Source organism: Pleurodeles waltl, chromosome 4_2 (genome assembly GCF_031143425.1).
Source record: "Pleurodeles waltl isolate 20211129_DDA chromosome 4_2, aPleWal1.hap1.20221129, whole genome shotgun sequence".
Classification (NCBI taxonomy): Eukaryota; Metazoa; Chordata; class Amphibia; order Caudata; family Salamandridae; genus Pleurodeles; species Pleurodeles waltl.
The window spans coordinates 114,504,309-114,522,690 of record NC_090443.1 but is presented as its reverse complement, the minus strand read 5'-3'; the positions used below and the strand labels follow the sequence as shown (position 1 = coordinate 114,522,690).

The 18,382-nt window shown below is 45.0% G+C and overlaps 1 protein-coding gene across 1 annotated transcript in view; it reads left to right on the top strand.

The window, feature by feature from the left end:
* The window catches only part of SLC4A8 (solute carrier family 4 member 8), a 626,941-nt gene that overhangs the window by 447,820 nt on the left and 160,739 nt on the right, over positions 1 to 18,382 (top strand). The window contains exon 19 of the mRNA XM_069230889.1: positions 10,433 to 10,684. Coding sequence (XP_069086990.1) covers positions 10,433 to 10,684 — 252 coding nt within the window. The remainder of the gene's footprint in view (positions 1 to 10,432; positions 10,685 to 18,382) is intronic.

Sequence of the window (18,382 nt, the reverse complement as noted above, 5' to 3'; positions counted from 1 at the left end):
CTCGAGACCCTTTAATACTAAAGTAAAATGGGCAGAGGTCTTCACCCTACTCATAGATATACTGCACTGAACAGCATTGCTCAGCCCTGTACCCACTTTCAGTCCAATGTAAAATAACATTATTCTCCTTTAGCAGGTCAAGACTCAGGAATCCTCACATCAAACAGAGAGGGGATTATGCCTTTTCATACCTCTACAAGTTCTGAATGCATGCCTTAAGTCCTAATCAATTAAACAATAAGCTACTCCACAGCAGTAGCAAAATAGGCGACAAATGCCTTACTGGTGTCCTTCCCCATGTCACATTTAACTTCTTTGAGTTCTGGGGCAGAGCTTTCAGCATTCCAAGGTGCACTCTCCCTTGGACAATGACACCTTTGCCCTCTCAGAAGCCAGATCATATGGTGAAGTGAAGTGGGTGCTGCATGTATTACATCTCTGACTCTCCCCAGCTCCTACTTTAGTTTGTGGGCCACAGATGTGAATGTATGAATTGGAGAGAGTCTTCTGGTTATGGACTAAATGCTGACTGTCATGGAGGGAGCTATAGGCACTGCTGTATACTTCTGTGAAACTCTCTTGGGTCTAGTATCCTTTTAATTGAATATCTTTAATTTTAATCCCCCAACGGACTCAAATTGTCACACACAGACAGACATTCACACAAACACACACACTCATCTTTAACTCCTGTTTTCTCTCTCTGTCTCTTTCTCCTCTTTGTTTTGAACACCAGCACATCCAGTGTACTAAAATCTCATCAAGATTGCTACCAATCTGACTTTATCTCTCATATCATCATGTCAGATAAGGAGAAGAAAAGTCTCTTCAGAGCCTGAAATACCTGTGGTAAAAAGAGTCTTTACTCCGAGGATCCTCATGAGGATTGTGTTTATTGCTTTTATCTGGATGATACAGCCAAAGACTGTAAGGTATGCCGTACCTTTTCCACTAAGACTTTAAAAGACAGAGAAGGAAGGCTGCTGATTGGGCTTCAGAAGCTGAAAACTAGGACGGAGCCTGTGTCTGGCTCTGATACCGAGCACTCCTTTTCGTCCTCTGGGAGATCGCATAAAAGGGAGAGATCACCACGTTCTCACTCCTCCTGTGAACAGCCTAAGAAAGCCTAAAAAAGCACACTCATGGTACTTACAAAGGCCGCAGTCCGTCAAAATCTTCTCAGGAATCTAAGCTTTCTGCCAAACACAAGGAGAAAAAAGGGCATTCTGCCACCTCATAAAGGCAAAAAATCAGCACAATCAACAAAAGAAACATGCACAGCAGCGCCAACACCTGCAACTACTAATACTATCTCCATGCTATCCGCTGCTTCATCCATATTGAAAATGACATCCTCATTGACGGCGTCTGCAACTAGACCATCAACGATGAAGATAACCCTGACTTCGCTGTCAACAGCAGCTATGGCAGGTCGTCGACCATGGTGAGACCAACAACGACACCTCAGTTGATGGGGGAAACAGCTTTCTTGATGACAATCCTTCCAACCTCGTCAATGGCACCTTTGGCGACTCTGTCGACGGCAGGAAAAACACAAAAACATGAAAAAAGTAAATATTTGACCCAGAACACACCTCTCCCTGCAAGGTGACTTCTCTAGTACCAGCACATTTATTGGATGAAGAAGACCCAGAGGATAAAGGACCCTTTGAGGGTGCACACAGTCCCTCTGAGCTGCATGTAAAGTGCCAGGAGGAGGAAGAGGATTATGATGAAGGGGATTAGGAACAATATCGGCACCCATACCAGGACAAAACATTCTGTATACCTGTTTCTCTAGTTTCGGACATGCAATTTATGCTTTCATATTCTAGAATGCATTTTCCACCTACTGCATCTACTGCACACGAAGCATCCATAGCTGCAAAGCCACCTACTATTTAGCCTTCTGCTCCAAGACAAAGGCCTTTCCATTGCCTGAGTCAGCAAGGCATACCCTTAGACAGCTTTGCTCCAAGACCCAGAAACCTCTGATAATGTTGATGATGACAGAGAAGAAGAGGAGTTCCAGGATGTCCACACAGAATGGGATGACTATCTTGTACCCATACCGTTGTCTCCTTCACCCACACATGTCAATTCCCAATCTGAGGACATTGGGAGGTTTCATAATCTATTAGAAAGGGAAGCAAAAAAATCCCACTCTTCATGCCCACTAAGCAGAAAGTCTGCAAGGAGCCATCCCAAAAAAGTGTGAAATGTATGCCCATTGTCAACTGCATTTGGGAAGAGGACCTGAAAGTAATGAGGAATCCGGTCACAGTGACTACGGTTCTCCCGCATCTAGACAAGAAATACACGGCTCCAGAGGATGCACCAGCTTGTCTTACTGACCATCCAAAGCCGGACTCAGTGATCACCCAGGTGGCCCAATGTAGATCAATGTCCGCACTTATGGTCATGGCAGCGCATTCTCTAGCTGTTCTAGGATGGTATGATCGACAACTATGGGCCGACATTGTGCCATATCTAGATCAACTTCCAGAGGGAGCCAGAACAGAGGCCAAGAAAATCCTAAAGGAAGGGGATTGCACTTCAGCGGAGGTAATAGACTGTGCTATGGATATCGCCACGACTGCATGGCCCATCGCCATGGGGGAATGCATTTTCCATGGCATGGACCAGAATCTTTGCTTACCCTTTCCGCCCATTCCCCTCATTCCAAAGGTTCTCATGAAGATGAAGACTAAACCCTGAAGAATAATCCTGATAGCTCAAACGTGGCCTCTCCAGCACTGGTTTACAGACTAATTCTTCTTTCAGAGAAACCTCACATCCTGTTGAGAACAACACCTTTTCTCCTCGTGATGAACATGGGCCAAGTGTTGCACCTGGATCCTGATTCTCTTCACTTATCAACTTGGCTCCTCAGCACAATGAATTTGCACATTTAAATTTTTTTCTCAATTGTAGGAGCATACGTGCTGAGCAGACAGTACAAACAAAACCTTTTGTCATAAGTGGAAGAGATTTTGTATATGGTACCAACATGCACAGGTCAATCTGCTTTCTTCATCCCCTGAAGAGATCCTTCCCTATGTATTATAGTTGGCACGCTCTGGGATAGCAGCTCATGCCTCCATCAAAGTTCATCTGCCAGCTATATCCGGTTCCGGTGATCTGCCACATCACCATCGTTATGGTCCACCACAATTATCAAACAGTTTCTTAAGGACCCGTTTACAGTTTTCCCACCAGTCAGACCTCCTCCTCCATTTTGGCAACTGAACACAGTGCTATCACAGCTCATCAAGCAACCATTTGAGCCCATTCACAGGGTGAATAAAAGTTCCTTTCCTGGGTGGTTGCTCTACTTGTGGCTCTGATGTCTGCCAGACGAATCAGTGAGATTCAAGCTCTCACCATTCTAGAACCCTTCCTGCAATTTAAAGATGATAGGGTAATCCTTCACACAAATCTAAAGTTTATTCCTAAAGTTCCTTCTGACTTGCACCTCAATGAGCTGGTAATTCTCTAGACGTTCTTTCTGAACCCCACAACCGCAGCCAAAAAGGCTCTTCCTTTCTTGGACATCAAGAGATACTTAAAGTTTTACTTAGACAAAACTAATGGCTTCCGTAAGTCTAATCAGTTATTTGTGGCCTACAGCGTACCAAGGAAAGGGCATCCCCTTTCCAAGCAGAGCATCGCTAGGTGAATATCTAGCACTATTCACTTCTGTCACCAGGCAGCCGGTAAACCATTGCAGACATCAGTACATGCTCAATTCACAAGAAATAATTCCACCTTAACTGCATTATTTGCAGCTGTGCTGCTTCAGGACATTTGCAGAGCAGCCACCTGGCAGAACAGGCATACCTTTACAAAACACTTCTGTTTAGACTCAGCACCTCAAGGCGATGCAGCAGTGGGTCAAATGGTGCTAAGACATCTTTTACAGTAAAAGTAAGCTTCTCCTTCCCACCATCCTCTTACTAGTTCTTCACATTAATTAACGCTTCTCTTCTTGGGTTTACATTAGAATAGATTTTCATACATTTAAACACTTCACTGCTTAGAGGCATACAGCTGTGTTACTTTGAATTTGGGCTAGCATATATATCTCTAGATTTTGTATCTTTATAAATGGGTATGTTTATAATTGAGGTGACCATGTGCATCACTACTGCTATATATTCTGATTCAAGTATGTGTACCTTTGAAAGTTCCAATGCTGGAGTAAGAAAATAAGTTACCTGTAACTGTAGGTCTTCAGTGTTGTAATCTTTCATAGTCACATGCGACCCACCCTCCTCCCAGAGAAGCTCACCTTTCTCTCTTTATAAGTGGTTCTTCCACACTTGTGCTTTGGAAACTCTGAGGGACTGGAGCTTCTCACAAGAATGTTCTAGAGGGCAAAGCAGCCTGTTTGGCTGAAACCTAAGTTTGATTTCTTCTTTAAATTCACTGTAATGTGTTACAAAAGTGAAGGGCCTAGGGCCTTCATGCACTATGTTTAACATTACATTGCTATAATAAGGTTCCAGGGAACACCCATATTGACGATGGGGAATGACTCAAAGAGGTAAATCTATGAAAGATTCCAATACTAGAGAACTGCGGTTACAGGTAAGTAACTTATTTTTTTTTGTACAGTCCTCAACAGCATTGTTTTCGATCACACTTTTCCATTTCTGCGCTTCTCACTAAAATCTCAGTTTGGGTTTCTTCGACCAACTGCCCCTCGGGGCACCGCCCGTTTGGGCGTATATTTCTGTGTGCTATCAGCTCCATCGAAAATGCGCTTCTTGTGATGGAATACACGCCCTGCAGATTCTGAATGTCTGGTCACGCAAAATATCCGCACACTGATCAAAACCTTGTGTGCAATCTGTGCCTTTCACCCGACCACAAAGAGACCGATTGCGACACCTGCAAAGTCATTCTTACAGAGAAGACCTTCAGCACCACAGGGCTTGTCGGCTCGAAATGTTGCAGGAGGCCTCGAACAACACTCCTGACCTCTTAAGTGAGGAACATGCACAGGAGCAGCCACCGCCGAAGAAGAGGCCTTCTTCATGGAAGATAGCGCAGGCTCCGACGTCAAGGCAAATTTGGAAATGCCATCCCTCCAGCGCGTGAGTGCTCCAACACCCAAGCCCTCCAACAAATTTTTGGCTTCCCCATTTCCACTATTGAAGGTTGCTGGACCACCACTGCCTTCTGACCCTGGTCGGTTCTGAAAGACTGGTTTGGCTGCCCTGCTCTCGGGCCTGGCCCCAAAGATTGCTACAAAGGCCAAGCCTTCGGCATCGACCTCCACCTCCTCTGACCAAGAGCATGTTTTTGTTTTTCTGCACCGACGAAGCCTCACTCTTCCATAACCAAAGCCCTCAGTAAACCTTAGAAATCAAAAGATGCAAGACCATCTTTGCCTTCTACATCCCCTGTCAATCCAATTCTCGAAAATTGGACATTTGCTAGAGAAAGATATAAATTCAAGTGGGGACAGGCCGTATCATTGCTACCTCGCCATCACCTCCACCTTTGAAGAGGAAGCTGACTTTTGAGGAGGCACTGGGCCGTCCCATTCCTCCCAGGAAGAAAACTAAAGGCTGCTAGCCCTGCCTACCATCATCCTTCTACACCACCTCCAGCACCATCACCACCACCTCCATTCCGCCTTCATTCTCCTCCACCATTCTCACCTACACATGACCCACTAGATACCTCATCTCTGGGGTCGCCACAGTCAGACACAGGGGGGCTACGTGGGCCTGACCCTTAGGAAATATATGTTACTGATCCCACCATGCCAAATGATCCACATATATAACTAGCTCGTCCCTCCCCTCCAGAGGAAGCAACCTCCTACAAGGAGGTCATTGCTAGAGCTGCAGCCTTTCATAATGCCAGGCGGCACGAACAATCCCTGGAACAGGATTATTCCTTTGACAATCCAGCCTCTACACATAGGAACACTCAGTGTTTGCCCATGTAACCCAGCATGATGAGGCATGTTGGGGACATTTTCAAAGAGCTCGTCAGAGCTAGAGTCATCACCCCGAGGGTGGACAAGAAATATAAGGCTGCACCATCAGACCGCCCCTATTCATTCGAGTCCGGTGCCACCTGACTCCATTTTAGCAACTTCTTCATGTAAGAGAGCTAACAGTCAGGCTGCCGGGAACTCCTCGCCCCTCCTGAAAAGGAAAGCAAATGAACAGACGCTGCTGGGAAAAGATTTGCAGCCCAGGCTGCTAACCACTGGCGCATTGTCAATTTTCAGGCCCTGTTAGCCTGTTGTGATAGATAGAGAAACTTTTGCAGTACCTCCCAGAAAAACAAAGGAAGAGAGACCAGCAAATTGTTATGGAGGGGCAGGTCATCACAAACAATTCCATTCATTGTGCCCTTGATGCGGCAGATACTGCAGCTCGAGGAATCAATACTAGTATCCTTCTTAGGAGACACTCATGGTTGCGGTGATCGGGATTTAAACAAGAGATCCAGCAGGCAGTCCTAAATATGCTCTTTGACAAAGAACACCTTTTGGGTCCACAGGTACATTCTACCCTAGACAAAATGGAGAAGGACACAGACACTGCCATGGCAATGGAAGCGTTACAAACTTCAACTCCCTGTGGCTCCTTTCATCGCCCAAGCTACAGGGGCACAGATAAATCCACCTCTACAGAGGCGCCCACCTCTCAACAAAATAAACCCTAGAACTCTTACTCTTAGTTATTATAGATGCTCCTTCATGGGAAATAACAACAGTAGAGGCGAGGGTGCCTCCGCATGCGGAGCAACACCCACTGCAGAACAGTGACTACCCAATCCTTCCCAGCAACTAAATAACACCTGTTCAGGGCAGACTTCAGTTTGTTTCACTCAGTCTGAAATACCATCACCACAGACAAATGGGTGGTAGCCATTATCCAACATTGTCTGGAGCTCATTACCACACTTCCTAACATTCCACCTCACACTCACAGGTTATCTAAAGAACATCAAACACTATTCAAGCAGAAAGTACAAGCCCTTCTCCTCAAAGGGGCAATATAACCTGTTCCACTTCAACATCAGGGCTATGGAGTACATTCCCTTTACTTCCTAATCTAAAAAAAAAGGACAGGTCTCTAAGACCAATCTTAGACCTCAGACCTCTAAACAAGTACATCCTAGCAGAGCACTTCCATATGGTGACCTTACAGGACGCCCTTCCGCTCCTTCAAGAGGGCGATTTCATCGCAACATTGGACCTAAAGGGCACTTACATCCACATACCAATTCACCCTGCTCACTGCAAATACTTAAGATTTGTCATAGTAGGCAAACACTATCAGTTAAAAGTTCTTCCAGCCGGGGTGATTACCGCAACTCAGGTGTTCATAAAATGCCTGGCAGTTGTTGCAGCACATCTGCAAAGACAAAATGTTCATGTATTCCCATACTTAGATGATTTTCTTATCAAAGCCAGTAGACATCAGCAGTGTCAACAACACACTCAGATATAATATATCTCCTCCACAGCTTGGGGTTTACTGTCAACATCCCCAAGTCTCACCTCTATCCTCTACAGGTTCATCCTTACTTGGAAGCAATCCTAAACACACAGTTAGGGTTAGCCTACCCCAATCCTGTACAGATTCAGAACTTTCAAGCAAACTTACCCCGGTTCCAAATAAACCAGTGCCTCACAGTAAGCATGGTTATGCTTCTACTAGGACTGATGACGCCCTGCATTGCCATAGTTCCCCATGCAAGGTTACATATGCTTTCCCCGCAGCAATGCCTAGCTCTCAGTCACAGGATCAATTGTAGGATCTAGTGTTGATAGACCACCACATTCACCGTTCTCTGTAATAGTGGAACACCAACAGCCTGTTAAAAGGGCAGCCTTTTCTGGACCCTGTTCCCCACATCACTCTCACCACCAGCGCATCACAGAGGGGTGGGGGTGCTCACCTACAAGACCTAACAATACAAGGTCTTTGGGATGCCAGGCATCAATCTCTACACATCAACTACCTAGAGCTTCAGGCGGTCTACCTAGCACTGAAAGTTTTCCTTCCTCACCTCTCACAAGGTTGCCTAGTCAAAACGAACAACATGATCAGGGGCGGTTCCTGCTAAGGAACGGACGAGCGTCTCCCCACCTGCTGCGAGCACAGCAGGCAATCAAAAAAATCTAATTAATAATGCCATTTTATTTTGCCCTCACGGTTGTACAGTGTGGGTGTGAGGGCAGGGGGCAGGGCTGCATCCTGCAATTGCAGGATGACTGCTGCCCCTTACAGTCCACATGTTGAGTTGGCCGGCTGTTTAGCTACGGCCAGCCCGACATGCGCACTGCAAACCCAGCAAACCCAGGGCTGTCAAACAGCCGGCGGATAGGTGGCACAAGCCCCCAGCCTCAAACTGAGCGCTGGGTTGGCCTGCTCCCAGCAATCCTTGTGGGCTCTCATGCTCAAAGGAGCATGAGAGCAGCTCCAGGTTTGGTTGGAGTCCCGTTCCACTGAGCAGGATGGAAGCCCTTCCATTCCTGCTCATGGACGCCAGGAGAGCCTCATATATGGTGAGTTTGGTTCCATTGCGCCCCACCATATTTTAGACCTGCAGGCCGAGCTGAACTTGACAGCCATGTATTACTTACAGATGAAGTGGGAGACACAGTCTTCACAACTATCACACTTGTCTCAGACCATATGGAAGTGGGCTCTTCACCACAACATTCACCTGTTGGCAAAATATTTTCCGGGAACAGACAACAACTTTGCTGACCTGCTCAACAGGATGCAGCAACAAGTCCAGGAATGGGAACTCCACCCACAAGTCCTCTTACCATATTTTCAAAAGTGGGAGTTCACTCAGATCGACCTTTTTGCCTCAGCAGAAAACGCCAAAATTCCCAGACTTTGCCTCCAGGTACTCACATCCACCCTCCAAGGGCAATACATTATGGATAAGTGGTCGAGGATATTTACCTACCCTTTTCCGCCTCTCCCACTTCTTCCCTTCCTGGTTCGGAAACTCATACAAACTTCTTATAATGATCCTGTGTGCGTCAACCTTGGTTCACAACACTCGTAGACCTCTCTGTAGTTCCACATGGAAGTTCCCCAACCGATCAGATCTTCTCATGCATAATCAAGGACAAATCTGACAAGTAGACCCAAAAATTCTCAACCTAGCGATTTGGCTCAGATCATAGAGTTTGGCTACCTTGACTTACCACCAGCATGTAGATCCACCACTAGAATCTTTTCTGCAGCAAAATGGAAACATTGTGTTTGCTATTGCCAATCAAAACAAATTGATCCTATGAAAGCCATGGTGCAAAACATTGTCTGCTACCGCTTTATTTACAAAAGGCAGATTTAGCATAAACTTCCATTCGGTTACAGCATGCTACAATGGCTGCCTACCTCCATAATGGGTAGTATCTCTCACTTTTCAAAATTTCAGTAATCACAGCTTTCATGGAAGGACTCAAATGAGTTATTCCACTTAGGGTTCCTCCAGCACCCTCATGGAACCTAAACATTGTTCTTACTAGACACATGTGTCCCCCATTTGAGCCTTTACACTTGTGTCCCCTTCAATTTCTTTCATGAAAAGTGTAATTCTTAGATGCCATTACCTCACTCAAGCATGTTAGTGAGCTCCAAGCTTTAACCTTAGAAGAACCCTTCTTCCAAATACATAGTGGTTCTTCGCACCAATCCTAAATTCCTGCCTCAGGTAGTCTCACAATTTCACCTCAATCAATCCATTGAGCTACCAGTTTTTTTCCCTCAACCCGACTCATTTGCGGAAAGAGCTGTTCATATCCTTGATGTCATAAGAGCATTCATGACTCAAAAGACTTCCTCGAAGAAAAACAAGTTGCACAACTCCAGACACAACACTGGATGAAGGAGTAGACAAGGCATGTGAATCTACAACACTATATGCCACAAACAGATGCTTACAGAGTAAGTGACATATTCCTTACAGTTCTATGAAATTTTACAGGAAACCAGAATGTACTGATTTGTTGTTTGTTTTCTGAGTTTGGGCCACATTGCCTTTTTGGGTATTGCTTTCATACAACAACCATAAATGAATAGCTTTGCAGTCTGCTCACGTATGCTTTTGAATACAAAATGCTGTTCACATTATTGATGGCTCAAGCAGTTAAGGACAATGCTAGAAACTCTTTTACCTTTTGCTAATCATTTCTGTTCTGTGTCTTGTCAGTAATGACCAAACATTATTGCTATATGAATGCTAATGAGAGTGTGAAATCAGTTAGCTGGGGTTGGTCCATCTACTGTGGAACGAGCTCTAGGCCACTTAACTGTGATTGTGCTTAGTTTCTCTTTTTGCTATTAACTATGGAGTAGTCAAGTGATTCCATCAATGTCTATGTACTAGTTGATGCTGAGCAATACAATGATAACAATTGTATCTTCCATTTCCACAGAAAGGATGTGGCTACCACCTGGACCTTCTGATGGTGTCACTGATGCTCGGCCTGTGCTCTGTGATGGGCCTACCATGGTTTGTAGCAGCTACTGTCCTCTCAATCACGCATGTCAACAGCTTGAAGCTGGAATCTGAATGCTCGGCACCTGGTGAACAACCCAAGTTTCTCGGTATCATTGAGCAGAGAGTAACTGGGCTCATGATCTTTGTTCTCATGGGCTGCTCAGTCTTCATGACAACTGTACTCAAGGTAACCACTCAGTCCATCACCCAACAAAGCATGTAATTAATCTCCAACCAAAACTGATCCCTTCAAGCACTGACCAGGTTGATTTGGTTCAAATGACAGGTTTCAAAGTATTACAAAAGATCTTCAAGTTTATGTTCATTTTCTCATGCACGTACACCACAATATTTATTTTAAAATGCCATCTTTGCATTGTTCAGTAATCTTGAATGAAAAGTGTAAAGATGTACAATATGTCTGGTCTTTAAGTAAAGAAGATAACCTAGAAACCTGAATTAGAAATAAAATGTAGGCAGATGAGCAAACTCTCAGTCCACAGAGTTGTAGGAAGATGATAGACATTCCATCAAAAACACACAAATCTACAGATATGTTTTAAACCAGGTAGGTTTCCAGGTTTTAAGTTCTTCTGAAAAATCACTGGAAACATGTTGTAAAGTAGAGCAAGTGTCACTGCACATTTATGGGCTTTAATTTGACATGGAAGAGTCTGCACGATCCAGCAGTCTATCATTTCAAAAACATTCAAAATCATGCAGCCAGCACTACCATAAATTTATACAGACAGTAGCATTTGATACGGTCTCATACCTACACTAGCTCAAAATCAGCTAATGCTTGGAATTGGAGCTCAGGCACCTGGTCCACAGCTTTATCCATAACTGCATATAGTTACCAGAACAGCAGCTAACAGCGGTATCCACCTAAAATGAACCTAAAATAAATTTCTCAACTGTGCATTAAATTCCCTAACAAAACATCTGCTTACCTTTGAGCCCGGGCCCCCTCAGCCCCAGGTCCACACCTGGAATACTCTGATAGAAAATAAAACAACCATCAAGCTCCTAAATGTATGGAGTTCCTTAAGACGTGCCTCCACGCTACTGCTTACTAATCTCACCTCTATTCTCTTTCATCCGTAACTAACCTCAAACTACCTCATCGGCATTGTGGAAATCTTCCAATAAATAAAATCTTATTTAGGGTTTTTCTAGAGAAAGGTTTAATAAACTGATTTCTATTGGATTTTATTTTAGTGTTTTTTTCTGATAATGTGTGAGCCACCAGTAGTCATCATCTTTTCTATAACATGTATCCAAAGAGTAGGAGTTTGGTTAAGTTTCTTTATGCAGCCACCTGAAACCAAAATTAATGTCCCTGGGGTGCCACTGTTGGCTTCTGTCTTGTGAGTAAAAAATATATCCTATTCTTGACTGATAATAGAATTGCAAATCTCAATAGAGAAAACGTTGATTAGGCTTTCATTGCAACAATTGCTGTTCTGTGGAATGACATTCTGAGACTTTTCTGGTGGTATATGTTAAGATGAAAGTACATCTTAATTGATCTTAAATGGCCTTGGAGATAGTTTGAAAAGCTAATCATTTAACCCTGCTGTTCAGTTTGGAGAAGGAATTGACAGAAGTCAAGTATGTGTTACCCTGTGGAGCCTTCTTACAGAGGAAATTTATTTGAATTCAGATGGGAATGTGGACTATTAAGCATACCCAGTGGTTGGTTGAGGCAGGTTCTCCTCCTCTGTCAAATCACTTGAATATCATACATAATTGAGGAAATACAAATATGTCAGTGATATGGACAAGAAATATTCCTCTCGCCTTAAAATGGGTATTATTTACAGACTTCTTTCATGATCCATTTATTCTTTCTGTGCCCTTCTAAAATGTTGATACAATAAGCCTAAATTTACCTATTTACACTGTAGTGGATTATAGCAAGGAATTGGTCACAATGACTTACTATGACCTCTCCCTGTCTGGTTTAGTCAGGGTGTAGCATTCTTCCATAATTGTATTATGACGTACAATGCTTGCTTTGCAATAATAATAATAATAATGCGTAGGGTCCATAGTTTTTCTTAGCAGCCTTTTGCTGGTGCTACAAAATGACGAAATTGCTGAATAGCCAAGTGTAGTATCCTTTTAAGGGTCGAGCGCACGAAAGCGCTCTGGCCCCTGTTATAATCTCTCTGTGGGCTTTTAACCACACCCACCGCTCATCCATCAGTTTGGTTGGTTTGTGGGGTTGCCTTTAAAAATTTGCTTGTTTTCATTAGTGAAAGGCATGCACACGTCATGCCTTTTCCAGTGTTTAGCCCTCCTCTAACGCACCGGTAAACTACTGAAAACATGCGAGGCTCCATGTTTTCCGTATGGTTTCTGCACTATTTCTTTTTATTTCCTACGCAGCGCGATCTCGCTGGCAGTAGTGGAGCGCTTTGCATGACATCGTCCCTTTTGCATGGATAATTCTACTTTTGCTGGTTACATGAATAATTCTACTTTTGCCTGTTACATTGATAATTGCACTTTTGCTGACATGTTTCACTGCGAGAGAACTTCTGTTTCCTTTTCTGTGTCTCCTTCACGCTCACGGTGACCGTCGGCTCGCATATGAGTCTAGCAAGTACACCAGGGCATCATTTTCCTTCATTGACAGCACATGGAATGTGTCCCCTATTTTAATACCTCAGGGCCCAAGACCGGATCTCAACTTTCAAGCCAGCAGTCCCAGAGACAAGGAGTACCCCTCTCAAGTACCTATGTCCAGCTTCCATGACCCTGAGATATTTCCACTCTAGTCACTGGGTCGGTATACGATAGTTGAACCCACTTGAGAAAACTGGGGCCAAAGTCCATTGCTTTCCAGACTGCCCACATGTATCACCGGTCAATGGTGTTCAAGGCACGCTGTAGGGCCAAAGCACCCAGCATGCCTTCTCCTCAGAGGTCTGCAGCACATTGAGGACACTGTTTAATCAATGGATATTATACATAGTGCTCCTCCCAGGGATGACGCCAATCTGGCCCAGGTTCACCACTGCATTTACCATTCCTAATAATCTGCAGGCTATAACCTAACATATTATTTTAATGTCAATATTTAACATTGACAAGGGCCTATAGGAAGCCCAGATCTGTCGGATCTATACCAGTCTTAGGGACCAAGACCATCACAGCCTCTCTTGAGGATAGCGAGAGAACTTCTCATTCCTGTGCCTCCAGAAAGACTTCAAATACCGAAGAAGGTAACACTTTATATAGTTCTACCTGAACCCAATCAGTTCCCAGTGCCTTTCCATGAGTCATCTCAGCTAGTGCTTCCTTAAGCTCCTTCAGTTTAAGTGGTTTCTTTAGGGATAAACGTTGCTCAGCCGCAAGTCATGGCAACTTCACCTCCAGCAAATAGTGTACCAGAGCCTCATGTGGGTGGTGTGTGTCTGGGTAAATTTCAGCTGCATATATTCCAAACAAGCCTCATTGATCTGATCCCTAGTCACAATGTTGGAGTCCCTGTCTTTGTGCAGTGTCAGTATGCACCTATGCAAATTGCTCATTTAAGCATTTTACCAGATTTGTCCCCTTCAAGGAATAGGCAATGTCTGTAGTGTTTGCAAGTGGATTTCTCGTGTCTGGCCCAGGCTTCCATTATCTGCCTTTTCACCAGAGTATATGTTTGTCTGTATTTTAGATCAGCTAGCATTTGCTCCAACTGCCTGCATATCCCAAATATCAAACAATGCATTCCCCACTTAATGCCACTTTATAGCTTCCTCCCTTTACCTCTTGTGTGTTTGATGTACCGTTCTGAGTGGCCAAGGGTATGCCCAGATGCAGATCGCTTTCTCACTGTGACACCGGAACCAAGTTACACCTGACTGAAGAGCCCCAATCAGGGTGAAATCAGCCTTCGATTGCCCGTGTTCCTGTTCAAAGAGAACCTGGCTGGCAGTTCAAGCTGGACTATTCGTATTGGAGCAGGTTCAGGACTGATTTGCATGTGGCTGGGTATAATCTGAGGTGGAATGGTGGGCAAAAGGATGATGGGTTGGAATCCCGAGCAATTGCCAGTGGTTAGAATTATTGCAAGCTTCTCCTGTCACATTTGTGACCAGCTCATGCCCAACCCTGGAAAATCTCCAGCTCACCTTTGTCTGAGTTTAGTGACCCTTATCAGTTGTGCTCTTCAATTGGTTTTCGAACTGCTCATGGTTCCAAACACAACAGCTGGTTAATCCCAACAGAAACTATACCCCCCTCCTGGTCTGCCTAGATGGAATACTATATCGCCCATACTTTGGAACAAACATGCATGTACCCCCCTCCACTTATTTTTAAACTCTTAATCTCCCTCATAATAGGGAAAAATGTGAGAAAGAAAGAAAAAGATATAGAACTTGCAGGCAGTAATCGACCAGCCCCTCTCCAATCAGGGTCCTGCAAACCGATACAACCCTGCCAGCACAGGTCCCCTGATAGGAATGGTGGGGTTCTCACAAAAGCACCTGTGAGTTGTCACTCTCAGCCTCCTGGCCTCTTCAAACATTGTATTCAACAGTACCCAGCCCGTTGCCTAGGCCAGAAGTCAACCATGTAAATGTTATGCATCTATGTCTGATAGATCTATTTGGATAGTAATCCCCACACTGCACCTCTATCACTTCCACCCCCCTCCCAGTGTATGCTCTGGGCAGTCAGTAGGAGTTCCAAGGCCCTCCGACGATAAGTAATCCGCTGTATCCATGGTGCCATCCTCCCAGATTGTTATTGGAGCAGCTGACTGGGAGCTGGCTTACTGGCCTCTGGGCTGGCATTATCGCCTCCAGGGGACCTCCTTTCAGTCTGCTACTCCTATCTGAGAGCGAGGGACCCCCTACTTCCTGGTCCCTGTTTTATCCCACATTTCTAGCTCGACCCACGTCTTTGGATTGTTGAAAAAAAGTGACTTTTCCCCTGAACTGTGATCTTCAAGTGCACAGTCAAGAGGAGGATATAATGAAGAACTAGTCCTCTAAGTTTTTGATTCACTTCCTCATAGGATTTTCCCTGCACCTGCAATTCTAGTGTAATCTTAAAAAATGGCTATAGCGTGGTTTTCAAAACCAAAACAGCACCCCTCCAGCAAACTGGCAGTTGCTAGGATACAGTCTCTGTCCTTGTGGTTTAATATTCACACTGTCAGGGCCCTCGGGCAAGCATTGAGCGGGGCCTGAGCCCCCAACGCCCTATGCACACTTTCCAGCATGACCCTTGTAGATAGGTCCTCAGGCTTCCACTCTTCCTGAATCAATCGTTCGAAGAAGGATTCCATGTTACCCTTGTCTTATTCAGGAAATCCCTCGAAGCAAGGATTTTTGTGATAGGAGTGATTTTCTAGGACTCTCGCAATCATGGTCAATGTTTCCATATTCCCTTTAGGACTTTGAATTCAGCTTGTAGATCTGATACTGCACCTTCCATCACCTGGACTCTCGCCACCACTTGATATAGATCAGGCACAATAGGTTCACGTCTTTATTTTCCCTTATTTGTGAACCATTCATTGATGCCAGAATTTCCGCCAAGGTGGGTTCCTCCCTGTGTGTCCTGATCTCATGTCCCTTCTGAGATTTTGTCTTGTGTCTCTGTGCAGTAAAGTCTATACAGTAGTGTATTGATGGATGTGGCCTAGATGCTTTATCTTTTCCAACGTTAACACATGGGTTCCTGACATCCTCTGCTGGGTTATCACCCTGTGCCAGGCCTTTACCTCACCCCACCATCTCTGGGACATGCGTGTCTCTGTGGCCGAGGCAGGTCTCACCAGTTCCCGTTGGAGCAGATCTACAGGGCTGCCGGCAGCTGACACCACCAGAACCAAACGCACAACCTGTGGGACCCAGCACTGACGCTAGTAATCCACACTTGCAGTCATCTCTACTCTTGCTGCTTTATGTCATCCTCCATGTAAGTGAAGAGCCCAATCCACATAGGCTCAGTCCAGGTGGTCCCACAGCCTGGACCGTCTTGCCTCCTAGCCTGTCCTGCAATCACTGCCACTCAAGCTCAGGGTCCCACAGCAAACAAGCACTTGGTCCTGGGAATCTCTGTCATCCTCCGCTGGCATTCCCAACTGCCATAGGTGCCTGACTTCTTATTTGGACAGCCTCTGAATGCAGGTCAAAGCTCTTTTTGTCCTGCAGCATGCTTCTGCTCTTGGGCCCCAGTGCAGGCAGCCTCAGCACCCCAGGTGCACAACACTAACCCATATCGCTTCCCCAGGTGTCAGCAGGCAACAAACTCCGTGCACCATACAGTGGACCTTCACCTCTCTCAGATGCTTGGCGGGGTCAGCAGGGGCTCACCCACTTCTCAGCGCCCCCAGCACCACGGCTGAGTCCTAGTGGTAGACACTACAGTACCCACTGCAGGTCATTGGATTGCAGGTAGTCTTCCGGTGTTACCCTTCACAGGTCATCCTGGTACCGACCCTCAGCCACGTCCTTGTGTCTCCAAGATGACCACTGGCTGTGTGCCGCTGTAGGCCTCATAGCTGTCTCCTCACATGGAGACCACCTGCGCCTCCCCGGCTCACTTGGAATAGGGCACTCAGTAGGTGAGTAATCTAAGCTGCATTTTCGGCCGGATCACTACCGGTTTTTGTCCAGGATGCAGTAGTATGTTGCAGGGGCAGCTGGAGCTCTAAGATTTTACCACTGGTCGGCCATCTTGATAGTCCACACCCCAAGGCTGTCTAGTCTTAATTCCACCTCAACTCTTTTTCTACCACCAAGCTACATTGCTTTGTCACTTTATCTTGCCTGCGTATGTTCGTTTCCATTTCTGTTTTCTGTGTTTGTCACTGTTTTCGTATCTTCATCTTCCTTCTTTTTCTGCCTTTCTTCCTTACTCTGGGTGGCAGTCTGATGAAAAATAGGCCTCGTTACTCTAAAATGAGTGCCAGTGCCTGCCATCTGCAATCACCTGCACAAATTAAGCACTGTATATAGCCCATCAGCTCAGTCTGACTTCTTACAGTCTGCGAGCATTGTTTTGAGCGTGTTTAATAAGCTGATAGTAATTGAGTTATCAGTCACCAGTTTGAGTGATCAACTCGTATAAGGGGGAAAAAATTAAATTCTTATATACGATTAGTCGCGTGCCTATCAATCATATTTGAACAGTGTCTATTGTCTACATCGCAACGGTTCAATTTGACCTGTTACGGTGCAACCTAGTACCTCAGGACCTTCTGAAGTCTTCTCTTTTATTATTGTGCCCTTCGCATTCTTTATGAATGTGGCCAGTGGTGCTTGTCAAGGATTATGTGGCAACCCTTTACCTTGCCTAATAAATATCTCACTTGCTCATCTATTAGACAGCCCACACCCTACCCACTTGCACATTAAACTATTTTCCCTGGAGTTCTCTTCGGCACTTCATGCTTATGCAAATACAGGCAGAGTTATAAAAATGATCAGTGTTCAGGAGTGAGCCTGCGATTGTGCAGGATATTGTATTTTCCATGATCACTCCCACAGTCCATACTTGGATGTTTCTTTCTTCTTCCACTAATGCCCCCCACTTACTCTGGGCACCAGCCATGTGCCTCTCAGTGAAGTAGTATGCTTCCCTATTAAAAGTATTTAAGTACAGTTGCGTGGGTATCCTTTACAATTTAGGGTGCGCTAAATCCTCACATACATGCTGAATGTACAATGTTGTAAGACTTGTGGGGTCTCGCACCTTTCGGAACCCATGAGTGTTGTAATAGAGTTATTTGTCCAAGATGTAAGCATTATAGTAAAGGTGGTACAATACTCCATCGCCTTTCTAAGTAAGGAATTCTGAACACAAGCCAAAAAGTAATTCTTGGAATTCAATTTCTGGCATAACTCTGTACAAAGAGTCTGGAAACCGA